The sequence below is a fragment of the Clupea harengus genome, chromosome 13 (assembly GCF_900700415.2).
Source record: "Clupea harengus chromosome 13, Ch_v2.0.2, whole genome shotgun sequence".
Lineage (NCBI taxonomy): Eukaryota > Metazoa > Chordata > Actinopteri > Clupeiformes > Clupeidae > Clupea > Clupea harengus.
Genome location: NC_045164.1, coordinates 13106019 through 13132969, shown reverse-complemented (window position 1 = coordinate 13132969; position 26951 = coordinate 13106019). Strand labels below are relative to the sequence as shown.

The 26951-nt window shown below is 44.0% G+C and overlaps 2 protein-coding genes across 3 annotated transcripts in view; one reads left to right on the top strand and one right to left on the bottom strand.

Annotated features, from left to right (window-relative positions):
• The window catches only part of zgc:154058 (Transmembrane protein 150A-like), a 37461-nt gene extending 26910 nt beyond the window's left edge, over positions 1-10551 (top strand). Inside the window, exons 7-8 of the mRNA XM_012840425.3 lie at positions 9127-9304; positions 9852-10551. Of these exons, the coding sequence (XP_012695879.1) occupies positions 9127-9304; positions 9852-10078 (405 nt within the window). The 3' untranslated portion in view covers positions 10079-10551. The remainder of the gene's footprint in view (positions 1-9126; positions 9305-9851) is intronic.
• Positions 10552-14088: 3537 nt separating this feature from the next.
• Positions 14089-21636, bottom strand: LOC105911600 (S-adenosylmethionine synthase-like). Of its 2 annotated transcripts, XM_012840424.3 has the most exons (9): positions 21222-21636; positions 19668-19745; positions 19313-19435; positions 19070-19182; positions 18835-18978; positions 17121-17339; positions 16687-16869; positions 16266-16399; positions 14089-16129 (listed from the first exon to the last, which is right to left on the bottom strand). In XM_012840424.3, the coding sequence occupies exons 1-9, from the start codon at positions 21307-21309 to the stop codon at positions 16027-16029; spliced, it is 1185 nt and encodes a 394-aa protein (XP_012695878.1). In that variant the 5' UTR covers positions 21310-21636; the 3' UTR covers positions 14089-16026. The 2 variants fall into 2 exon arrangements, with proteins under 2 accessions (XP_012695878.1, XP_042565476.1); XM_042709542.1 differs by lacking the exon at positions 14089-16129 and having other exon boundaries at positions 16262-16399.
• Positions 21637-26951: the final 5315 nt, after the last annotated feature.

Sequence of the window (26951 nt, the reverse complement as noted above, 5' to 3'; positions counted from 1 at the left end):
GTGTGTGTGTGTGTGTGTGTGTGTGTGTGTGTGTGTGTGTGTGTTTGTGTTTGTGCTCAGCAGTGATGTGTGTGTGTGTGTGTGTGTGTGTGTGTGTGTGTGTGTGTGTGTGTGTTTGTGTTTGTGCTCAGCAGTGATGTTGTGTTTATCAGCATGGACGTCTCACTCGTCTGGTAAACAGAGTTGGGCTAGCAGGAAAGAATGCCATGTAAGAGCAAAAACGTGTGGAGTCTGTGATCTATTAAAACCGAATAAGCATGTGCACACACACACACAAGCACACACACACAGAGACACACACACACACACACACACACACACACACACACACACACACAGACTCCGAAAGAGAGAGAGACACGAGAGACTTACAATTATGCACTCCCTTTTCTCTGTCTTCAACAAATGCTTGAGGAATCCGTCAGGTTAAAGTAAAGGCAGAACAGACAGAACAGAATGATTCAAGTCTTTACACACACACACACACACACACACACACACACACACACACACACACAGTCATCCACAAAATTGCTGGACTGAGTTGTGTTTGTGAAAGGAAGTTATGCGTACAAAATGTTCCTGCCGGCACGGTTGACCGGGGCTTGTCATATAGTGCTCCCTCATTCAGAGATGGTGTGAGATCAGCAGTGGGAGGAGAGAGAATGCTGCTGCCAAATAAAGCTCCAGGCTAATAGAGGGTCATTGCCATGAAGTGACAAGGAATCTCACAGGAAGCCAGTTATCAGCACCCAGGGCTCTCAGGATCGTCTCCAAGAGGGAGACAGAGAGAGAGAGGAGAGAGAGAGGGAGAGGGAGAGAGAGAGGGAGAGAGAGAGAGGGAGAGAGAGAGGGAGAGAGAGAGAGAGAGAGGGAGAGAGATAGGGAGAGAGAGAGAGAGAGAGAGAGGGAGAGAGAGAGAGAGATGATCTTCTCCAAGAGGTATCCTGAGTGTTGGAGAATGTAGGGGATTTTCCACTCTTGTTTACAAGGAGGCGAGAGATCCAAGCAACACAAATCTCTCAGTTCAAATGGTGAAGTCTGAAGCTACTGTTACCTACAGGATGCTCTCCTGTGGATACCTCTCTTCTGTGGCATTGATTATCAGCTCTCTTTGGCCAGTACGCTGCAGCATCTAGACATCAAGACACCCAGATATGGGAACCAAAATGGAGTAAACAAATTCCTTTGTTTTGGAACAACTCTTGATAATCATAAAATTCATGCTATCTTTGTGACTGTTCAAGCGATCATGTTTTTATTATGTCTAATGTCCCTTAAAACACACATACTATCATATACTGTGTATATACACATACATACTGGCCCCCTACCATGGGTCTGACACTGAGCCAAACATGCTCCTTGAGCATCTATTTTTAGTTTGATGGACGGGGTTATCAGCTCTCTATCTGTCGTCATTCTCTTACTGCTGCAGTGGCTTTGGCAGTTGACTCATGCATGTGTTAACGTCCGTTGGAGTTATTCGCGCAGCGCTTGTCCCAAAACAGCTGGAGCTCCCTTCTCAGACAGGGCTATCATGTTGGCTCTTGGGTCGACATCAGAGGAGTCCCTCCTCTCCTTTCCTTCCCGTCCTCATAGTGATCTCAGATTCAGGCGGATTCAGGAGTCTCTCAACTAAGATCAGTGTTTTTGGGGTGACTGTGGCAGTGGCACGAGACAGAACCTGCATTAATGAGAGAGATGGGAAGGCATGAATGTGTACGGAGTAATTGGTGTGAGGGGACTGGCTCGCACTGATCCTAGACCTGCCGTCGGACGGCACTGCATGTGTCCCGGAGGGTCCACATCTGCAACCAATCAGACGTTCCGGTCTCTTTCTGGAACATTCCGCTCACTCCTTACTGGCTGCTGCTCATGTTTTGTGACAAAGCACCGCTGTTAGGCACATTGCAGAGACAACATCTCTATCTATCTATCTATCCATCTATCCGTCCATCTCTCACACACTCTCTGTCTTTCATTTCTTTTTTGTTCGCTATCTACTCTTCCCTTCTCTTGTTTGCTCTGCTTTCTTTTTTCCCCTCTCCTCTCATCCCCACCCTCTGTCTCTCCTCTCAGTCTCACTTGTGTACTGTGCCCTGCCCTCATCGCTGTCCCCCCTCCGACAACCAGTTAGCAAACCTCTCAGGCTGCAGTCCCTGCTCCGGCTTCTAACAGTTGGGGGGGGAAACATGGCTCCAGGAAAAACTAATTGCAATCCAAATGAAACAGAAACAGACAGGAAAAAAAATGTTTGAGTGGTTATGCAATGGCTGGAGAACATGTGGAGGTCCGTCTGCAAGAGAGCAGCAGGATCTTTGTGTGTGTGTGTGTGTGTGTGTGTGTGTGTGTGTGTGTGTGTGTGTGTGTGTGTGTGTGTGTGTGTGTGTGTGTGTGTGTGTGTGTGTGTGTGTGTGTGTGTGTGTGTGTGTGTCTGGCAGCTAGTGCAGGCAGGCTGGAACAAAGAGGTAGATGGAGTTACATCTTCCTGGCAGGACCATAACAAACAGCACTTGTATGTCTTGGTTCAAACAAGTTTCTTTTTGAGAAGGTTTCTTTTTATCTGAAAGGAGAGGAGAGGAGGATGAGTATTTGAAAGGCTCAAAGGAAGTGTGAAAAGGCACATAAACAAGCCGCCAGGTTTGCTTTCTAGGTGGTTCTGGCTTCTTGTAATGATCTGTGTGTGTGTGTGTGTGTGTGTGTGTGTGTGTGTGTGTGTGTGTGTGTGTGTGTGTGTGTGTGTGTGTGTGTGTGTGTGTGTGTGTGTGTGTGTGTGTGTGTGTGTGTGTGTGTGTGTGTGTGCGTGGACAGGTACATAAGCATGCTTGTCAGGCGTGGCTGTCATGGTCTAGTGCTCAGTCTGTGGTGTGTGTTTGTGTGGTGGGGGAGGGATTCAAGAGAGCCTGCCTGCACATGCTCACAGCCAAACGCCACGTTGTGGGATCTGCTCTCTCGCACCATCTCTCCCTCTCTCTGTCTCTCTCTGTCTCTCTCTTTCTCCCTCCCTGTCTCTCACTCTGTCTCTCTCCGTTTCTCTCTTTTTTCCCCCTCTCTCTCTGTTTCTCTCGTTTTCCCTCCCTGTCTCTCTCTGTTTCTCTCTTTTTCCCTCCCTGTCTCTCACTCTGTCAGCCTGGTATCTTTCCCTAATGTCTCCTCATCAATGCCTGATGGCCTAATCTCTCCCTGTTCCCTTATCAGTCTTTCCTCTCCTCTTTCTTCTCCTCCTTCCTTTCTCTCTCCTTCCTGATGTCCTCTCCTTTCTTCTTCTTCTTCTCCTCTCTGCACTCCTCTTTCCTCAGAATCAAGCACTACCTGCCCACGGCTGGCCTGACCCCCAAACAAAGCTGCCTCTGTATGCAAGGGGCACTGTGTGTAGGTGTGTGTGTGTGTGTGTGTGTGTGTGTGTGTGTGTGTGTGTGTGTGTGTGTGTGTTGTGTGTGTGTGTGTGTGTGTGTGTGTGTGTGTGTGTGTGTGTGTGTGTGTGTGTGTGTGTGTGTCTGGCTCAAATTACCCCCTCTCCTGAACCCCCACTTAAGAAACACCTGCACACAGACAGTTGAGAGAGTAATGTGTGTGTGTGTGTGTGTGTGTGTGTGTGTGTGTGTGTGTGTGTGTGTGTGTGTGTGTGTGTGTGTGTGCTGTCCTTTGTGAAAAGGCAAATGATTACCATGTAAAAAAAAACAAGAGAGGTCTGGTTTGTTAACTCATTGTGTGACACATGAGCTTCTGTATGCATGCATTTGTGTATGTGATATGCACTGTGTGTGTGTGTGTGTGTGTGTGTGTGTGTGTGTGTGTGTGTGTGTGTGTGTGTGTGTGTGTGTGTGTGTGTGTGTGTGTGTGTGTGTGTGTGTGTGTGTGAGTGATCCCAGCATGGCCTTCAGAAGCCTGCCAAAGCAAACTCAGGATTCCTCACAGAGGCCCTGTGTGTGTGCATGTGTGTGTGTGTGTGTGCGTGTGTGTGTGTGCGTGTGTGTACGCGTATGTGTGCGTCAGTGGCAGCTGGTGGTTGAAAATTGTAAACCTGAGAAAGCTCTGGGGGTCCGGGGGCAGGCGCCTTTAATGATGATTTCTGGTTAATTTTGCGGAAATAAATTGGGACAAACATTGAAACAGAATGACAAATTGAGACTTAAAAAATATGAGACTAACCTTCAACAGATTCAAGGTCTCACATATTACTGCGTTCAAGCATGACATGATTATGCTCCTACAGATAATTGTCAAATGGCTGTATAAAAAATACTATAATGTCTAAATGTGTTGACAATGATTATGTCCCTGTCTGGGGTTTGGGGAACATAACCAGTATTCCATTTCCCTGCCTGAGCAGGACACAAACAAACCAAAGATGTATTCAAATTGATCACATCTATTACCAACTGAGGTTATTTCAGTACATGCAAGCATTGCACTGTATTGTTTCTCCTAGGATTTGTATTCTTCTTCTTCTTAGTATTATTATTCTAACGATTTTCTGCTAATGATTCAGTTTGAACCGATTAACATACAAACTTCATTTAATAGGTCTTGTAAATGACACTTAAGGCTTTTTGTCATTTACAAGACCTATTAAATGAAGTTTGAAACTAAGTCTTAAGCTATGTTATTTTCGTATTTCTACACTTTTTAAGATATTTAAGAGAAACAAGTCCAAATTTCCCAATGAATGGTAGAATATTTGTGAGTTCAACATTCTATAACTGCCAATTGTTAACTGTCAACAGTAAACTGGCACTGCTCAGTGCTGTTGTCTCTTTCTTTCCCTATCTATTTATCTGTCTATCTATCTATCTATCTATCTATCTATTTCTCTGTCTGTCTGTCTGTCTGTCTATCTATCTATCTATCTATCTATCTATCTATCTACATGTCTTTTAATCACTCTATCACTATCACTCCATCACTGTCGCTTGATCACTATCTCTCTATCTCTACCACTCACCACTACCAATATCACTGTCTGTCTGTTTTATATCTAACGCCTCAGTCTACTATATAGTAAGGTGACCAGATTTCTGAGACAAAATCCGGGGACATTTTCAGTTCAGACACGTAAACTCCTCCAAAACAGTGTCATGTTTTTATCTTTGTAAACGAAAAACGGGGACGTCTGGTCACCCTACTATATAGATATTACTATACTGTGTCACTATCATGCTACCACTCTATCACTATCACTCTATCACTACCAATATCTCTGTCTGTCTGTTTTATATCTAACGCCTCAGTCTACTATATAGATATTACTATACTGTGTCACTATCACGCTACCACTCTATCACTATCACTTTAAAGTATATTTATATCAGATTTCTTCTTGTATTACAATCATTTACAATGTTTAATGCAGTCTGTATGCAGTGTGTATGTCAGACTTTGTACATTTGTGTGTATGCCAGACACTCTACTTTCAGCTTCTTGTGGCTCTGTAGAGAAGGCATTGTGACCACTAACACCAGGAAGATATATGGACATCTAGAATGGCATCGCTGTTTAGCAGGAATCCGCTTAGGCAATACAGTATACCTAATAAGCTATGGCTGATTATTAGTGATGTTAAACACAAAATGAAATAAGCCTACTATTAATCAGCACGATGCCTCACTACAGGCTTATCATTGTTTGCCTCTTGTCTTGACAAAGAGAGAAAGAGAGAGAGAGAGAGAGAGAGAGAGAGAATTGCTTGAATGTAGTCCACCAATTTAGTTCCTACGGTGATGTCCCCTCAATGTATATACAGTATAAAAAGTAAATATGATGTGTTGCCAAACCTTTCACCTGAACCTAACCGTGGTGGAACCTGGTAGAACCTCCGAATGAAAGGGGTGTAAGGGTGCAGATGTTGGGGTTAGGGAATGGTGTTGTTCAGTGTGGTGTCTGCCATAGTGACAGTTTGTCGGACACAAATAAATTGCATTCCTTTTAACCCTCTAAGGACTGAGGCCTGTTAAACTTTTTTAGGTAGTCTGACATGCCTTGATGTTTTTGTATATTTCCTCTAACTAAAAACATGCCACAAGTGGCATATATGTAGAAGATCAAAGGTTTCTGGGGGTGTTCTTTTTATGATTCTAGGACAAAAACTTGCAGAGCTTTAAAGGCATATTGACAACAAGAACAAAAAACTATTTTCCCACTGGAACATCTTTGGGTGGAAGGAATAAAGTATATTTATCTGGTTGATATTTGAATCATCAATGTTTCTAAAGCTCTATCAGTATCACTCTATCACTGTCAGTCTGAACCCATATTATCCATCTTAATCTGTCGTTCTCTTTCTCTCTCTTTCACTCACTCACTCTTTATTCCATCTCTTTTGTTTGTTGTTATTTTTTAACATGACATTTTCATCAATGGATTCTACAATATTGTTTGTAGAAAAACATTGTATTAACAAACTGCATTAAAATGACAATACATTTTACAATAAATTGCATTAATGTAGACTGATTGATGGAGTCTTAAAAGGCTAACAGCCTGTATTTGATTTAACATTCAGAGTGACTATGCTATAGATGTATAATTCTGAGACAGCATCAACACGTTGATGTTTCATTCCTGCAAAATTGTTAACCACATTATCCAGATCAATGTTTGCAGCTCTCTCTCTCTCTCTTTTAATAGGTTTTGAAGGCGACTGAAGAAACGTTCTGTCTGTGTGCTACTCACAGGAGTTGTGAGCTATAGTTTGTATAGGGCAGCCAGATTTAGGAATGTCATTGGCTAAGAAAGGCTAAAACCTGTCCAGTGAAAAGCTCATCCATCTCAAGACTTCTTTACGTTCTGCAACAGGAGAGCACTGCGAAACTCGAGTCTTCCTTGTTTGTTTACAGGTTGAAGAACATAGTGCAGTGTTTTTCTCCCTCTGCAGGCAGCCATGAGTGTGTGTGTGTGTGTGTGTGTGTGTGTGTGTGTGTGTGTGTTGTGTGTGTGTGTGTGTGTGTTTTAGGGACTATCGATTAAAATCTTTATTTGAAAAACACCACAAACTGTTAAGATGTTTGTTGAGCACATCTTTCAAACTGGTTATACTAGCTGACACTGCTGAGTCCAGAATTTATTTTTGCTAGTCGTGGAGCTTGGCCTCGGGTGCGTGACACTCATTGAAGCTCCGCTAGTGATTGCACTGCTTGTCATAGCCTACCTGATGCAGTTCCACTGTTAAACTGGTGAGAGGCAACACATGACAAAGAAATAGTGTGGGTGGCTGCTGGAGTAGAAAACACATGTATTTTACTCACACGAGATAAATAACTTTAGAAGGCGGATTTAAAATCTGGGACAAAAGGTCAGTTGACCAATAACAGAAACAGAGTATACAGAGTATCATTTTAAAATTTGCCAATGGGGGCCACTGTTCGTACAGCTTACTTTGTCAGTTTGACTATGCAACACTCACCAACATAGGCAGGTAATCAATTGTTAAATGGAACAGTCACACACAGTGAGAATCCATGCATTTCATTTTTTCGTTAATGTTTTATTAAGCAGTGTTTCATCTGCTTAAATGGACGAGCAGCCCCTGGTGTGTGTGTGTGTGTGTGTGTGTGTGTGTGTGTGTGTGTGTGTGTGTGTGTGTGTGTGTCTAGGGAGCGTGTATAAGCCTAGTTAAGAGTGAATAGAGTGAACATGGCGAGTATGCCAAGTCTTTTTGTCTTGCACCATTGTTAGAGGTGGCAGAATATCTGTTGGGTATCTAAAGGACAGAGATCTTCCATTGTACTCTGTCTTTGTCTCTGTCAGCCCCACACCCCTTCTCTCCCTCTCTCTCTCTTTCTCTCCCTCTCTCTACCTTTCCTTCTCCCTCTCTCTTTCCCCCATTTTCTCTCACTTCCCTCCTCTCCCTCTGTGAGTTAATTAGGAGAGATCAGCAGGGATTAGACAGACAGGCTCATGTTAAAGCAAGCCTCCTCAAAGGCATTGTGTCTCTCCCTCACTGCTTAATTGGCTCTGAAGGCTGGCGTGGTAGTGCAGCAGGCACCACTGAGCTTACATAACCATGCTCTGCAGACGTTGCTCTCGGACAGGTTTATGTCAGGAACGGACACTCCACTCCCACACACACACACACACACGCACACCTGGTGCCTAAGGACCTCCTGCACGGAGCTCTGGGTACGATGTGGGAGTTTTGGCTGCAGGTTGCTGAAATACTTTAAACTCAACAGAGAATTGTCAAAGCAAATACCAAGAATATAAAGCTGACCGGGGATCAGATTTGTGTGTCTTCGCTGATCATGAAATGAAAGCGCTTGCTGATCTGAGAGCAGCGCTCCCTGCTCTGCACATGTTTCTGCTTCACTGCCTGAATGTTATCTCCATCACTCATCAATTCTCCCAGCCCAAAATGTGTGTGGTAGATGGACAGAGAGAGAGCGAGTGTGTGTTTGTGTGTGTGTGTGTGTGTGTGTGTGTGTGTGTGTGTGTGTGTGTGTGTGTGTGTGTGTGTGTAGCATCAGGCTGACACATGGTCACAAGCTCCTCCATTGTGTATTGTGTGCATGAGGGTGTGCGTGTCTGTGAGAGTGTTTGCGTGACAGAGAGTGTGTGACCTGACAGGGGAAATCTGCCACGGTTTGCCCCCTACGGTGAGTTAGAACACCCCCACACCTCCCGGTATCAAATGCGATACAATGCAATCTAGAATGTGCTCCTGATCTTTCACGACAAAGTGTGTGCGTGTATGCGTGTTCGGCAGAGGATGGAGATCCTTCTCTGTGAAAGGACGGTGGAAATGTCAGTGCTCAGAAACAACAGCTGCCCCTTGGACATGCAGGAGTGAAGGTGATCGGAGACTCTTACTGTATTGTTGGTTCTGCACTGCCACCTGTCTGTGAAGCTGGGTTATAGCCGTGGCCATTTTGAAATCAAGAGGCGCTGATGGTTACAATAGATTAGGGACTGATAACTTTTCAGACATCCAACACCAAATCAGACAGCAATTCTCAACAGTACGTGTCTGAGCAGTGGTTTAGCTGCAAGAGTTAGTTATGTATTCATCACACTTGATGTTTTTATTCCTATGAATTTCTTCTGAAATTGTGGTTATGACGGAAAGATCATTTGTTCGTATTGCCGGCTGACGTGAGCCTTCTCTTCTCTTGTGTGTGTCTCCTGCAGGTGGACAACGCTAAAGTGCTTCACTACGTGGGCGCAGGAGTGGCCTTCCCCACCAGCATGCTGTTTGTGTGCCTGCAGTCGGCGCTCACCTACCGGCTGGCCAAGACGCAGGGCGAGTACAGCGTGGGCCACCTGCGCCTGGTCATGAGTCTGGTGGCCTTGATCTCCCTCGTGCTCAGTATCCTTCTCAGACCGCGCGCGCGCGCCAAGGGGCTCCGCTCTCAGCCAGCCAATGTGACCCAGCAATGTCAGTCGCACAGTCGCATATGAGTCCCATGCTGCCAGCCCACATCTGGAGTATAGAGTCTGTTTCGATAGAGCACTGGAGGTCATTTTTTTAGTGTTCATAAGGTAGCAGAAAAAACATTACAGAAGACACATATCCACCAGTAATAATTCTAACTACAATAAAGAGTAGAGGGTAGTGGAGCAGGCAGGATGCTGTAATGGACATTTTGAGGAGATTTACATCTAGATTTATTTGTTGGCCCTCATCTCATATTAGATGTGCATGAGTTTCTAAAGTTACAGTACACAAAATAGAAGTTATTACCAACCACCAGCTGTGTGAAGGTGTACTGGTTACGCTGCAAGAGCATATTACTTAGCTGTCTGAGGTCATTGCTGAAATGCCCTACAGTGTTGGACAGTGTGAAAAGTGCACCCCGGGTCTACATCAACACCTGCTCTACGCAGTTGTAGTCCTTAACTCCCCTATCCTCTAGGTGGCGTGTTCTTCGTCCAGGAGAGCTATGCGCTGCAGCACGCCTCGGCCATCTTCGAGTGGGTCTTCTGTGTCATCATCATGCTCTTCTACGGCACATTCGCCTTCGAGTTCGCCGGCGTGTCCGGCAACACCGTCATGGTCCTGGCACGCGGCGGAGCCTTGGGGCCCAGAGGGCGGGAGCACAAGATGGAGAACCACCAACCAGAGAGCATGTCCGTGCTGTAGCCGTGGAGACGGAGGCCACCGGGCTGGCCCTCGACCAATCACAGTGAGGCTAGGAGAGGTGGCATTTCCCCGGGGAGGGGGAGGAGAGCGTCATCAGCAGCAGCAGGCCAGTAGCCGTTCCTCTCACCGTCCACCTCTCCCCCCGAGTCTTGTCGGAAATTCTCGCCAAAGAACTCTCCGCAGAACTTTGCACACGGCTGAGAGACCAAAGACTATTTTTGCTCTTGTTTTTTGTCTTCTGGTTATTTTTAGTTTTGTTTTCTGCTCTCAGTCCCTCTGGAGGTGTGGAGACCCACGGGACTCAGTGTTGCTGGAAGACAGCCACAGGTACAGAGGCTTCACATGACCCTCACATGACCCTCAGAGCTGTCACTGGGCTGCAGGCTGCTGGAAGGCTCTGCAGTTGGAAGGGAAACACATATATACATACATACATACGTACGTACATACATACATACATACATACATACATACATACATACATACATACTGTACATACATACATACATACACACATACATACATACTGTACATACATACATACATACATACATACATACTGTACATACATACATACATAGATACATACATACATACATACTGTACATACATACATACATACATACATACATACATGCATACATGCATACATACATGCATACATGCATACATACATACATACATACATACATACTGTACATACATACATACATACATACATACGCGCAAGTACACACACACACACACACACACACACACACACACACACACACACACACACACACACACCACACACACACACATTCATGTTGCCCATGATCCAAAGCCAAAACCAACCAAAGCCCTCTGTAGTCTGTTTCTCTCTTACACACATACACACGAGATACTATATGCAAACTGGCAAATCCGCCATACTGGCAAAACTGACTGGCAAACTACCATATATGCCATATTGTGAACACAGACACAGACACACACAGGCATACATACACACATGCACACATCTTCACTTGAAAACAGAAGACCAGCTTCATAAGCCCCTCTTGTGCAAACAGTGCCAGTCTGTGGCGGTCCAAACCCACAGTGCCATCGCCTGAAAAAGACCTTTCGCTTATTTGGATTTGCCTTTTCTACTTCACGAGACCCTGCTCTGTTCTGTGGACTCCATGGCCCGTGGTCATGCTGAACACACACCTTGGATTGTGCCCTTTAATGGCCTGTCCATAGGAGAGGGAGCTGTTCTGCCATTGTGCCTTAGCTTTCTGGACCAAACAAGGCCACACTCAAATGAGAGGACGCTGTTGGAAGTAATAATTGACTGTTGCTTTCATTAGTGAGACTGAAGCTTATATATCTATATTTACCACAGCTGCGTACAAGCTGAGAGCTGAGTCAGTGGAGGCCACCTCGCGCAGCAGGAGCAAGCGGACTGGAAGCGAACGGAAGCCCAGCCTTGTTAAACCACTTCAAAGGCCATCGGGAAAAAAATCTGTTTGGTTGTTTCAAGGCAGGAGCCTTCAACGACTACTGTGCCCAGCGTGTTCAAAGCCAGCGTTGGGAGAGTTTCCTCTCTTTCTCCCTCTTTTATCCTCCTGTTCTCTTCTTCAGCAGACATGAAAAATGGATGACGGAAGGTGAATGTAGAGGAGGACTGTGAGGGTGTCTGTGTGCCATGTACCAGGATACAGCTCCACTCTACTCGTGCACTCATGCACTGTGCACATCAGTATCAGTGCCTTGCAGCACCTAGCTATGAGCTCGAGGCTGAGGTCATTAAATATGTCTGATGTTGTTCCTAATCCATGCTCTTTCTGCCCACCACAGCCGAAGCAGCAATATCAGATTAATCTGCCAACGAAACCAAGAATTTTAAACGTAGTCACTTGGTGTCTGTTTGGTCGCGGAGGATTTAATTCTACCGGCTAGTGTCAGTATTTCAAGAAAATGGAGAGAGTGAAGGTGTTTTTTTTTTTAAATACAGAAAACAGGAGTGTGCGCCCCCTTGAGGCCAGTTTCATGTATGCAAAGACCTTAAACTGTTGTGTATTTTTAGTCAGTCATTGTATGACTCGCTGGTTTTACAGTGCTCTCAGAGTTACTTCTTTTTTTCAAAGGTGCAGCAGGCTGCACTCTCTCCCTCTACCCACTCAGCCACAGCCCTTAAATGAGACAAATCAGGATGTGACATATCCCTCTCGTAGTATTGCCATGATATCTCTTTTAGAAAGTGACCTTTTCAAAACACGATCTCTCAGTATAACCTCACAGAAGAGGAACGAACAGAAGGAACATGTCATTCTGACCCCATGGCTTCTGCACAGACTAAAGCGCTCATTTCTGGTCGTAATTAATCGACAAGACCTTTGTGTCCTGGCGACGGTGTCTCCCCAGTGGCCATTATTGGCCAGACGGCGACTCACTCGCTGGGACATATCCGGCCCGGTTGTGGCGTCAGGTGGCGTGTGGGAAAGCCCTGCCCAGTGCCATAAGCATCTGTCGGCCTTTCTCTGGTCTCTGCATCCCAGCTCAGTGTCGTTACTCGTGTTTGTTTATCCAGTACTGGCCAGTTACTATTTTCTATTCTCAGGACATTACATCACCAGCTTTCCATTAATCCGTTGAAAGAATTCATATTCGACATTTCAAAATAATATATATTTTTGTTATAATGGGAGATATGTGTAAGGGTGACTGACGGAAATAGGATGAATATTGTCTGACTGCTTATGTGTTAAAGTGACCTTTAGGTGCTGTTAAAACAGTGAGAGATGTGAACTGAGTGGGTGTCTGGAGCACAGCTTCTGACATGTGTCAGTGTCTTTTACAAGAGGGCTTCAGAAGAGTTTAGGACGCTCGTGTTAATATTTTTGTCCACCAAAGAGATCTATCCTTATTCTTTCTGTCTCATAGTTCAAGAGATATTTTGTCTTGTTTTCCCGTGGTTGTTTCATGTTTGTTTGTTTGTTTGTTGTTGTTTGTGTCAATGGTAAGCGTTATCTTCTGGTTGACTGGATGAAGTGTTGTTGCCTAAGCCCCAAGCTGCTCCCTGCATTCCTCTATAGAAAGGAATTGATTGACACTCTGTACTTTCTAATCAGTGACAGGGCTCACTCTCAACATCTCTGGTGACCTTTAGTCGCGCCATGCCACAGTGTTGTCAGACTGTCAAAGCAAAACATTTCACCCAGTAAAAACTCAACCAAATTCACCTTCTCCAGGAATCACTAACTCTCTCTCTCTCTCTCTCTCCTTCCATCTTGGCTAAATGGTTTCAAATAGAAATGTATTTTGTACCTGGCTGTCGGGTCTGCTCACGAAGGGTCAAAGTCTATCATCGAAACACTCTGTCCCCTGGCTGGGGACGTGACCTGCACAGCCTAAGTCAACATGGAACGGCTGACCACCGTGTGCCTTTTTTTGTTGTTTGAAAACCAATCCAAAGACAGACGCAGGAGAGCAGAGCGCAGAGTCCAGTTTTAAATGTACTGTATGTCTATTTGCCTTAAGTTCAGATAATAAATTGTGTTCACATTTGCACCAGCACGGCGTGTCTTTCATTGTAGTTGGGCCTTTTCAGGTTTACCTATCCTATATCATAATGGGGTATAATACCGCCATGCGTGTGTTATCGGCTACGTTCGCGTTGTCATGTTAATCTATTATTAAACTTGGCATATCGATTGTTTAACAGACTGGCCGATTTTTAACAAACTGGCCAATAACCGACGTAGCTACGCTAATTAGTTATCGTGATCGTTTTATTTGTCGCTTGTCCTATCCTTATATTTGTTAGATTCACTCCTGATATGTTTATGTATATGTGATAAGATATGTAAGTGTATGAGGCACATCTATTATGTTATATTTATTTTGTAAGTTTTTACCTAATAGTCATTGATGCCCAAAAATGTGGTATTTGGTATAGGCTAACTTTTTGTATGCAGAGAATCAATTAAATGATGCAAAAGAATGAGAGACATTATGTATGACAAACTTCATGAAACGTGCAATGTTGGTCTTAAAATTTTAATTGTTTCAAATTATTTACATAGTAAAGCTACTTAATGAATTGTTAAGACTGAGAGTGCATTCTCAAACAAATTAGACAGTGATAAGACAGGAAAGGTGTCAGCGAAAGACCTGTGACTGCACCACAGCAGAAAGTTAAGACAAAAGTAGGTCAACCAGCACATCCCAGGTGTTGTACATGGCTCTGTCGTCTTTTGTCAGAGAGGTTCATGATGGCACTTACACACTCACACGCGCACACACACACACACACACACACACACACACACAAGATGATCGCTGGGCTGTGGACCACAGTGCAACAATGATCCCTACGCAGGACATTTTAGACATCAATATGTATCAAATATATATTTTTGGAATATATTGCATTCCAATCAATTCCATTTCCATGTAGCCAGTACACAGTCTATACATGTAAACAGGCAATCTTGCACGTTTTTTCATCAAGACAGGATAAACAACAGCCCAACATTGCCTTCATAAAACCAAAAAAGGTTACGATGACATGAAAATGAACAAGGGCATTATATGTTGATTCAAACTGACACATATGCTCTCTAGTACATGGCTTACATGGATTGTGAAACATTCAAAAACACGTTATGCTGGTAAAAGAAATATAGATGTTCAAAAAGCGCCATTCCATGCTTTGAAATGTAAAGCCACTAATCATTCAAAAAATCACCACCACTTCAAACCTCATGCTTTGCAATAACCTAGGCGTATATGACAAATTAGTGATGCAGCCACAACCATCAAGCCATAATGTAAGGAAGATATCGCGATGAGCAGCTATTTAAATGAGTTGAAACAGGCTGCAGCAAATTATTTACATTATGTTGTGAACAGGAATGGTACAGCTTGACCACAATGGCTCCTTGGTCAGTCTGAGAGGTGTTACAGGCACAGATCAGTATTATTTGAAAAAGGATGAATGAAAATCAGCAAGACAAAGTGATACGGCCTCTCTGAGCATCTAGTTTCGTGCGTGTGGAAAACTTTTCGCAGTAGGCCCTTTGGAAAAAGTTAACAGCAAACCAAAACAAAAAACAAATCTGATCTTCAAAAAAGACACTGATGACCTGAATTGACTGTTAAGGTATTGACCTGCTGTTTTATGGGCCTGTCAGGTTAGTGATCAGCAATGGTTGAACGTTTACCATGACTTTGACAGGCAGAGGTCCACATCAACTTCAATGGTATGGAAAGACAGATAGATAACACTCCCTTAACCCAAAATAGCATGGTATGTCCTTACCAGATTAGGTCTATTTACACGCTGCTACACTCATATCATACACTCAGAAAACCATCTTTTCAGTATATAGTCATTTAAGTTATACTATATCTTATCTTTTTATCATACATGACTTGAGTCCTTAACCTTTCTAAAATAAAACATCAACCCCATTGCCAGTGCTATAGCACCAATAGGCTGTAAAATATTGCAACAGCCTACTCCCTGGAACAACAATTGGGATGGAAGGAAATTTAGTTTTTTTCTGATCAGACTTTGGGCCATGTTGATTACTTCAATGGATCCAGTTTTCAGCGACATCAAAAAGTGGCCTAATGGTTTGAGGTTTTAGTTGCAGTGTTGATTTAAGATATTATTTATGCACACAGTTGCAGTTGTAGCTTTTGCTGATTCAGTTGAAACCAACTTCTAACTTCAGAGAAAGGACGTATTTTGGGCGTAACTGTATTTTTAAAACAAAATGAAGATTTTTTTTTTATGATTTTGATAAGGAAAAGAAAATTACAGTGTTTCCTCACTCTCCTCTCTGACTGGTGTTGTATGTCAAAGAAATCAAGAGAGAGCGAGAGAGCAAGAAGGGTGAAAAAGACCACGTCCTTAAAATGTCCTTACTCCTGTGTCACAAGTTGTATTTTGTGTTAACAGAACAAATGCCTCTCTAGAACTTCAAGGCTTTTGGGACCTCCCAGGCAAACTCGCTTCTGCCAAAATGGCCGTAGCAGGCAGTTTTCTGGTAGATTGGCCTCTTCATATTCAGGTCTCTGTCAATAGTTTTTAAGAACGGGAAAATTAGCCTTCATCAAAGACTAGTTAAGTCCTCTACAATTTCACTACTTATAACAGATGTGTACAGGAATATAATATACACATCCATCATAAAATGTTTGTATAACTCACCGGACAATTACACCTGGCCGAAGGTCGAAGTTCTTGTTGACAATGTGGAGGAGCTCTTGTTCACTCTTCTGTGAGGAGCCGTAGGTGAAGACGGAGATGGACAGGGGATGGGCCACTCCAATGGCGTAGGACACCTGAGACATGGCCACGAGAAAATGTCAATATGTTGAGAAGTGATTCTGCTATACACTATAAACCATTAAAGAAACTAGAACTTTCCCTAATCTACTTCTTCTGATTTGCACCATTGGAAATGGCCTTTTGATAGATCTATTACAAATACTGTTTTAATGCCTTGTGGGGTTCTACTGTTACTGCCACTGTGTCAACCTGACAGTAAGTAAATGTAACTCTCCTTCATGTATTTCAGTGTGTCTGCTATCTATAAGAATTGCATCAATTGTACAAAATGGCAATCTACCTGCACCAGCACTCGTCTGCACAGCTTGGCTTTGACCAGGGACTTGGCCACCCATCTAGCGGCGTACGCAGCAGAGCGGTCCACCTTTGTGTAGTCCTTCCCAGAGAAAGCTCCACCACCGTGAGCCCCCCATCCACCATATGTGTCCACAATGATCTTCCTTCCAGTCACGCCGGCATCACCCTGCAAGAACCGACGAGGGCACAACATCAGACCAGAGTTGTAGTGGTGCAAACCTTTTCTGGTGGTTTTAACCTCGTGTTTTTATTAATGTTGTTGTAAGAGATTTCAAACCTAGCTTCAGCTTTTCTCCTAAATTCTTTCATTTCTGCTTGGTTAGCCTGGCCAAACTGTGGTGAGCCGATGCAATCAACTGCGGATCTCACGGTCGAGCCGGAGAGGATGGAGTAAGATATGAACATCTCATAACTCACCTGAGGACCTCCGATCACAAAGCGGCCACTGGGCTGCAGATGGTAGATGGTGTGCTCGTCCAGGTACTTAGCGGGCACCACGGCCTTGATGACCTTCTCCTTCAGGATCTTCTTCTGGTCCTCCAGCGAGATGTTATCGTCGTGCTGCACGGAGACCACAACTGTGTGGACGCGCTGAGGGATGACGGCGCCCTTTTCCTGTTTGTAGTGTACCGTAACCTGCAGAAGCAGAGAAAAACAGATTGCTTTACCGTCAGCTTTAAACACTTCAAAGAAGCCAAGAAGTAGAGCTGAATGGAATGGCTGGAATGGCCAGGTTAGGAGAATGAAGGGGTGCAGTGGAACATAATGTCAAGTGACGAATATAACACGAACGTCTCTGTTTCTGTTCCCCTACTTTAGGACTTTAGGACACAACACATTCCGAATGCAGTGTGTGTGCTGCAGAACATGAGAGGCTTCCCACCCTTCCCACTGCTTCCTGCTATTTGGAGAATGTCAGAAACTCCAAAATAGCTCAGGAGTCTCAGCTTTCCGAGGTGACACTTTGAATGAATCTCTTGCATTTTCCAGGGCAGAGCATGAACGGTGGGGGATCCTACGATGTTGCTTTCCCATGGCGTAGTTCCAGGGACAGGTGAATATGGAACACCCTGTGCTCATCATGTGGCTCTACGCTGATTACACACTCACACAACCTACCGCTTTGTTTAAGCCAGCCAGGGCATGGAAAGCACAAATCTGTGGACGAATCTGATACTACAGTAGATGACTCCCCTTCATTTCTGTTCAACAGTAGTTCCATAGTTCATTTTTCAGACCCTTATGCAGGATAGGTATTTTATTGATCAAGCACTAGCAGTGAACATCAATGATTTGTAAAAGTGCTAATGAGACTGTTATCATGCTTTTAAAATGAAAAACCTAGGTTGTAAATCAGACTTATCTTACAAAACACCATGTGAACATTTTTACGTCTCCCTCATCCATCACAAGCTAATTATATAGACCATCCCTTTACCAGTGTTACACGAATGGTTGCTGGTGTGTAGAAACAGTTTTCTTAGCATGCAGTTGATTGAATGTTTCCCATGTCAGAAACTCACAGCCTTTCATATGCACGTCTTCAACATACCACTACAGACATATACATTCCCCTGTTCAAGACCATTGAATTTATATCCTCAGTATACTACAGGTCAAGTATTAAGCAGACGTAGTGCAGTGTCTTACAAAGGTATCTTGCTTACAAAGGCATCTTGGCCAGGAATTGAACCCAGGTCAGATGTTTAGAAGGCAACAATGCTAACCACTTTACCTCAAACACAGATAACTTAGCCTCATTCATTTTCAATGGGAAAATGTACAAGCACACTACAAAGCATTAGGACGGACGTGTTAGCGCTACAGAGGAATAAATATCGTGAAAACCATGGGAATTGAAAAGGCGCCAAAAATGAAATAAACACTTAAGAAGATCAACTCCTTGCTTGTGCAATCACAACATAATAATAATAATAATACAACTTCAGAAGAGCAATATGCTTGTGCAATCACATAAAAACTTCCAGAAATGCATTTGGAAAGATGTCAGGAGGATACGGTTCCCCTCAGAGTTCCTGAACTCAGTATTTTATTGAATAAAAAAAAAAGCATTACAGCTTTTGCTGTGGAAGTGCCTGATGTGGGTGAATTTGAAGTGTTGAAAAATCACCTGGGTCTTAGAGTCAGGGCGAAGCCAGGGGACGGTGCCATCGCGTCTGAGCTCGGCCATCTTGGCGTTGAGTTTGTGGGCGAGGACAATAGTCAGGGGCATGCACTCCTCGGTCTCATCTGTGGCATAGCCAAACATCAAGCCCTGCAGGAGAATTCAGACATTAGGACATCTTTCTTCCTCTAATGTGGTGGGCAAAAACGAAATGTCACACTCTTTGACTACGTGTCATTACCTGGTCTCCAGCTCCAATGTCCTCTTCGTGACGGTCGATATGGACACCTTGTGCGATATCAGGAGACTGTTGCTCCAACGCCACCAACACATTGCAGGTCTTGTAGTCAAACCCTGGAGATAAGGAGAGGGTTTGAATGTGATGAAATGGCAGGACATAACATATGTTACTGTTGCAGAAAAATGCACAGTATAGCAAAATACTCAAGAGAATGAGATTTATACCAGCCAGCAATTGACTTACCTTTATCAGAGTTGTCGTAACCAATCTGTTTGATGGCATCTCTCACGACCTTCTGGTAGTCCACATTAGCACGAGATGTGATCTCACCACAAAGAAGTACCATTCCAGTCTTACACACAGTCTCTATAGGGACAGCAGGAGACACCATTACCAATTGGCCACAGAATACTGATCCTTTGGTCATTTTGTTTTCAAATATAGTATTCTAGGGCCATACTAGAAATATGGTTGAAAATAGCTTCAGAAACCAAAAATATTTGACATTATTAGGGGCTGATACCCTCTCTCTTTGTTTGTTTACTGAAGCATTAGTTCATGCCCTCCATGTCTTTCCCTTTCTCTGTGACAAACCTACCACAGGCCACCTTGGCATCTGGATCCTGCTTCAGGTGAGCATCAAGGACTGCATCACTGATCTGATCACAGATCTTGTCTGAGGAACAAGAGAAAGAGCATTTTAGACGCTAACAGTACCCATTGAAAGCTCATGCCTTAAAGACAACGCAAAGAGTGCTTTCAAATTCCTTGTTATCTTTCAACTCAAATAAATGTCATACAGATAAGCATGTGGCATACAATCATTTAGAAAGCACATACGCTTCTTAAAGCTATCATAGTCGTTTGGTGCATAGTCTTCGTCATGGTGTATGTGATGAGTCAGTGAGGTACAACATCAGACAATGGCTCTGCTTCCCTATTGCCTTCTCTCTCTCTCTCTCTCTCTCTCTCTCTCTCTCTCCCCCATCTCTGCATGCCCTGACAGCTGAAGCAACAGGTTGCACAAGTTACATCAGAAACAAACAGTAAGGGGGGGGGGGGGGGGGGGGGGCTGGACATTTCAAGTCATTTTCGTTCACCACAAGTTAAATCTATGATGCCTTTTGCAGCATAAGCTGTCAATTTCTAAAGGAGGTCAGCACTCCGTCCAGCCTTCTGCCTGGAGGTCCTTTGTACAAATAGCGCCTTTGAGTCATCTTGCAATCCTTTTCTGACTCGAGCACATATTGACTGATAAAGAAGGTGAAGTCTGGCAGGTTCCCACACCACACTGAACAAGAGCAACACTGCACCTCAGCACAGTGTGTCCCCAACAACCAGTCAAATTGTCCTCATAGACAGAAGAAAATAATTCTGTATGGATGTTTTTTGTGTGTTGAGTTTGTGTTGATGTATTGAATATTGAATAAGCTGGATAAGAGTACTAGCAACTGTGCTGTGTGGTCAAGTAAGAGCCTGAGTGTGTACATGTGTGTGTGAGGGGTTTGCTGCACTACTAAGAAGTCCTGTAAACTCATTACACTACCCAATCAGCGTAGCATGACGTATCAAGCGTGAGTGCCATGTGCTTCTCGCGTCTTTGAGAGAGGGGAGGAGGGAGTTCTGCATGACACCCAGGAAGGTATGAGAGAGGGAGAGAAAAAGCACTGAATGGAATACCAGCATGGTACTCTGACATACTGAATGTGCTAATACTGTAGCCCGCTAACCGGCTAACCCAGAGCAGAGTCAGACCAGGGGATTGGAGACATCTGCAGAGCAGCTGCTTGCCACTCAGCACAGTCTCATGCATCTCAAGGCTCTGCAAGCTCTGCAATCTGTGTGTGACTCATATTTGAAGCTTTTTTTGGCATGTGACTACATTCACCAGAGACACCCTTAAGTTATATCTGCAGTTGCACTCCAAACCTGTCAGGCTTTGAAGCAATCACTCCCAAACACGTTTCTGGCTCCCTCAACCCACTTCAGGGGCAACTGAACAATTTTCATCGTTGTGTGCACAATACTATCTAATACTAGCTTGTGAAGACAGCTGTTTGGAGGAAAGAGCACATTTAGACCGCTATACACAAAGAGAGCCCAGGATAAGCAGGGCCCGGTCAGAAGGTGTTCCGCAGAGGTGTGGACTCACCTGGATGGCCCTCGCCCACCGACTCGGAGGTGAACATGAACGACCCGTCGTCACTCATGTCAATCAGTCCATCCATGGAGTTACTCATTGTGCTTGCAGACAGTGAGGGTGAGCCTGGCTTCGGGGCTGTTTTCGGTTTTTGTTTGTTTGGTGATGAAAAGTCCTGGACTCCAAAACCACTGGAGTTTCCAAAAGGCAAAGCAGAGCTCTTTATATTCCCCCGACCTACTCAGTGCAACCCCTTCAGAGGAGGAGAGAATGAGAGAGAGAGAGAGAGAGAGAGAGAGAGAGAGAGTGAGAGAGTGAGGGACAGATAGATAGAAAGACCAGAGACTGAGAGAGGGGTGTGCAACTCTACAGCTGGATCACTGACTACACTGACTACCACAGAAGTCCAGGTCTCTATCTAAACAGGCTCCTATATATGGCAAGGAGAACACACTCACTCATACACACACACATATATACACACATATACACAAGAAAGTCATGTGAGCGAATGGGGCAGACCACTTCGGGGAGTGTGTGTGTGGGGGGGGGGGGGGGGCTGGGGTAGTTATTGAGGGGAGGGAATTTAAAACTTTTCAGGAACTATGTTAACCCTTTACTCTCTCCTCTGCTCACTTGAGCCAAGATTAGCTGACAGTTTTATGTGTTTGTGTGTGTGTGTGTGTGTGTATGTGTGTGTGTGTGTGTGTGTGTGTGTGTGTGTGTGTGTGTGTGTGTGTGTGTGTGTGTGTGTGTGTGTGAGAGTGTGTGTGTGTGTGTGTGTGTGTGTGTGTGTGTGTGTGTGTGTGTGTGTGTGTGTGTGTGTGTGTGTGTGTGTGTGTGTGTGAGAGAGAGAGGGCAGTGGGTGGGACCCTGATGTTTGACCCTTGGTATCAGATAGTGACCCAGAAGTGGAGAATGTACCTGTGGATTTCAGTTTTACTCTATGACCAATCAACATTCAACACAATGTGCCCAAACACACACACACACACACACACACACACACACACACACACACACACACACACACACACAAACACTTATCCACACTTTTGCAAACATAGACACCGAGGTCTTGCATACATACACAGACAGAGCTGCTTTAATGTGTTGGAGCAGTCTACTTTAGGGAGTTGAGGGGTCGGGCCATGGAATGTCCCACAACTTGTTTTATGTTTCACTCCAAAACAAAACAATCTAGCATCAGCCGGCCACGAACACTGTGCCGTGGAGGATTATGGTAGCTCAGAGTGGGTTATTGAATGTGGAAAACCAGGGATGAATGGGAGACAGACTGCCGAGGACTTGTTTGGGGGTGAAAGCGTCCCTTTTTTTATCTCAGACTCAGAGGAAATCCGAGGAAAGCTGATGTTAGAATGTGAGGGGGAGTGGAGCGGGCTGATTCCCACCTGATTGGTGGAGCCCTTTTCAGCTTTTCTCCTCTGTCTCTTTAGATGGAAGGAGATTGGGCGTGAGGGCTCGACAAATTAGAAGTTATGCTTGGTCGTGTAATAGTTACCAAATAATGCTTGTTTTTTTGGACTTGGCTAGCATTGAAAAATGTATAGTCATTTAGAAAAAACCTTTTGTGCTGTTCCATATGAATCCACAGTACCATCACAAATCTCTGAAAACAAATGCAAACATGTGTTTACTCACACAAGCTCACACATACACACACTGAGCAATGTAAACATAAGCCATGCACATGGCATAAAGTACTGGTGTGTTCGTAACTAGTGAGCAATTAGACCTCACTGACTCTCATTCAAATACGACATGATGACAGGCAGATCAGAGAAGTAATGTACTACAGTAAACACCCATTAGTTCACATCACACCCCAACTGCAACGTTACACATGAGTTTGTATTTAGTGTTTCCAAGCATATCTCTCTCTATCTCTCTATCTCTCCGTAATCCAACAGGTAAACTTGTAGATGTTGTCTGTGACGGAAGGCTAAAAGCAACTCATAACAACAGAGATCACATGGTGTTTTTGGAGGAAAGGCATGTATATATTGCAAGTCCTCACCATCTGGGTCCTGTTACTGCTGAAGTTGATGTGCGTCCAGCAGAAAGAGGAGAATTTGAACGAGACCTCAGCAGCGAGCGAAATGCCCCTGTTTCTGTTTCTGAGACACAAGACACAAACTCAGCTGAAACCTTAGTTTTGAGTCTTTACTTTTAGAGATTTCGTTCCCATCATTGCATTATATTATACTATCTGTGTGGTCATGTTTGCAAACAACTATTAACTACTTTTTTGTTTGTGTGTTTGTTTCTAAAGTGGCACTTTGTCTGGAATATAAATTGGCAAAACCAGCTTCTGGATATTAGACCACAGAAGCTGGTATGTTGGGATTACCAAAACAGTCGTGTGTGTGTATGAGAGAGTGTGTGTGTGCGTGTCTGTGATTGATCATGATTCATGAGCGGCCCATATGTCTTTGCATCTTAACATGAATTATTTTTGTCGTGCACAACTGTGTAAAACAATATGTTACTTGTGAAATGGTATATCATGACAGGCAGACCTCAGCACCAAACCAGTGCCGTCTAGAATCAGGTTCAATGCCACACTATGACCTAACAGGCGGCGCACTGACCTCTGAAGTGAACACCTCTGTTTGTTTTGGCATTTCTTACTCTGGAAATGCACACAGGGGAGAAAAAATTCTTTTCACGACACTCAAAAAAAAAAATCCCCAAATTATAAGTGGGCGGATCTCCCTGCCCACCATCTCTTAAAGTTAATGAGTGACAGAGGGTCAGCTTTTCTGACACAGACGAGATTGCACTGGTCGGGTCAGATAATACTAAAATTATCAACAAACCTCTCAGGACAATATCTCCACAGTGTGAAATAGCAAAACATGCTAAATCTCTTTTGAAATAATTGAAACTGTGTTGTAATATGGAATGTTTAAAAGATTACTTGTTTTAGTATTCCTTTGTAAAACTCAAGAAGACACATACAATTAAGCTTGCAGACTACAGAGAGAATACACAGAAATCCAGTCATATGTTAACCAGGCCTAGTTTGGAGATACAATCGTGCAGTTTCCACCGGGCTAATGAGTAGACACCGTATAGCAAACAAAACAGGCCAGAGACGGCCAGAGAGAGAGAGAGAGAGAGAGAGAGAGACAAAGTGCAAGTATGACTTGAACTGTCACCTGGAGTGATACAGGGTTATCAGCAAGTGGGGATGAAAACAGTCTCTATTGTTCACTGTGTCATAATCATACATAAAAAAACAATCGCTGTCAAAATTAACGCGTTGATTTTTGCTATTAATTTGATATATTTAACGCGTTACAAAACATCAACGCAAATAATACAGCTGCCTGGCTTTTGTTATTATTGCTGTTTATGCATATGTAATGGTTCAAATATCTGGGGGTATCCAACACACAGCTGACACGGAGCTTAGTTGAAATCACAAGGTTGCAAGTTCAGTTATTGCACTTCAATTTACAACTTACAAAGGCTGACCAAGTCGCAAGCTCCCTCCAAAGTATCTCCCTCCCAGTCTCTGCTTCTCTGCGTCTTCATCCCCATTCCCGGTTCAAAATAAAAGTCCTTTCACATTTTATATACTACACATATAAGAAATTGTGCCTTTAAAGCTGATAGTCAATTTTGATGGCTTGATGGTTTTATTGTAAATCTGTAGTTCACAGGAGAGATTATGTCTTCAAGGTGTATGTGTTGTTTCTACATTCTGTGATTTTACTTTTAAATATTTATTATTTCAAGCTTCTGTCTTAACAAGAAAACAAGCAATTCACAGCAAATTGTGCGATTCATTTGTCAGTGCCTGAAACAACAGCAATGAGCAGATTCAGGTACTTCAAATTAACTGGAGTTAAAATTGGGGGTGATATGATATATGGCATGTTAATACACACTGAGGAAGAAATATGAGTTCATCCTAAAGGACTCTGATCTTCACGCTGGGAGGCGGGAGGCCGACCTCTACGACCCTCAAAACTCTGCCCCAAACTTGACTGAACAGGATAAGATAACTATGGAGCATGACAGGTGACAAAAAAAACGTAAACACCCGTCTCTCTCTCTCTCTCTCTCTCTCTCTCTCTCTCTCTCTCTCTCTCAGGGCCAGCATAACTGAATGTACTCTGTATTGTGGGCTTGATTACAAACCAGTCATTTCCAGACCCCGGCTGTCATAGATTAAGCTTGGGCCTCATTGCACTCAAAGGCCATGGCTTTTCATTATGAGATTAAGGCTACCGTCCACAGGGTCAGCAGGTACTGCCTTATGCAAGAGGAGATATTTATGTTTTACATGGTATAGATAGAGCACTTGCTTTGTTTGATGTTAAGGTTGATTTAATTTATTTTATTTGTCTACTGATGACTAGTGACAGATGATGACGTATATGGTCATAAATCATAAGTCTTGTGAAAGATGAACTGGATGATTGACTCTGGTAGCCCCTCATGGGCTACTGCTGGCATTGAAGGATAACAGCCTTCTTTCAGGACCTGCAGGGATACTTGGCTTATGTTGCCCTATAAGTGGATAAATGTTATGTAAAATCACAACAAACTATCAAAAAAAGAGAAAACGAACCAGCAGGTTCATGCTCATTTAGATGTGCACTACAAAGCCATGCGTGGCAGAGTGCTGCTGTTACTTCACTGTGGTTAACACAAACAAATGATTTGGCCCTCTTCCTCTTCCTCCTCCCTCTTTCCTATGGGGCAAACCTCCCTCCGCTGCCACCCCATTGGCTAACAGGGGCTTAGAGGAGTGAGGAGCAGCAGCCAATAGCAGCCTCGTGTCAGGATCTTCAGTAGGTGGGGTGGGTTTCCTGTGCCCTGATTGGCTGCCTGGCCTGAACACTCCCCCCCACAGCGGGTTATTGTGAGGGGTGGAGGAGACCTGGTCCCAGCAGAATGCAGCTCCGACACAGGATCCAGAACAAGCCAGCCAGAAGCCAGAAGCCAGAAGCCATCACCTCTTTCCCCTTTTTTTATCCTCTCCTGCATCAAGGCGCCCCACAAATCAGGAGTCATGGAGTCAGCCATCACACCAAGGACGGAAAGGCTGACATCTCTCAGTCGCTGCAGTTTGTACCAGCAACACGTTACATATACAGACTGCCCTGACAACAGTAGTGGGTGTGAAGTCTGTGGCCACAGCTGTGTGAAAGGCACATGACACGGGTGTCTAAAAATAATACACATTTGGGAAAGAGCAGGTGGAGCAGATGTTTATGACTACTCTACTTACTCTCCCATGTCCGTGAGACGCCAAATTACCAGACTAAGTGTGCAGAGTGCATTGTACCCAAAAAGTGCTGCTAGTTAGTGATAACGTAATCATACACATAATCCAAAACTGGCAGCCAACGCCATTGTTAATGACTTGGAACCAAAGCTGCAGCTCAGAAAAGCAAATACCAAACAGAATGACTGTACTTATGTAATAATATTAGTGCATAATAAGCACAGTGCATAAATAGTGAAGTACAATTCAGAGCTGAGTTTGGTTTCTATCCACCCTATCAGAGTCATGGTCTTTGACTGGGCAGGACATTTGTATCATACACACACACACACACACACACACACACACACACACACACACACACACACACACACACACACACACACACACACACACACACACACACACACACAAGGAGCTTGAGATGTTCCCTAACACCCCCACCCGGCTTCAATGGCCAGCTGGAATTCTGCAGCAAC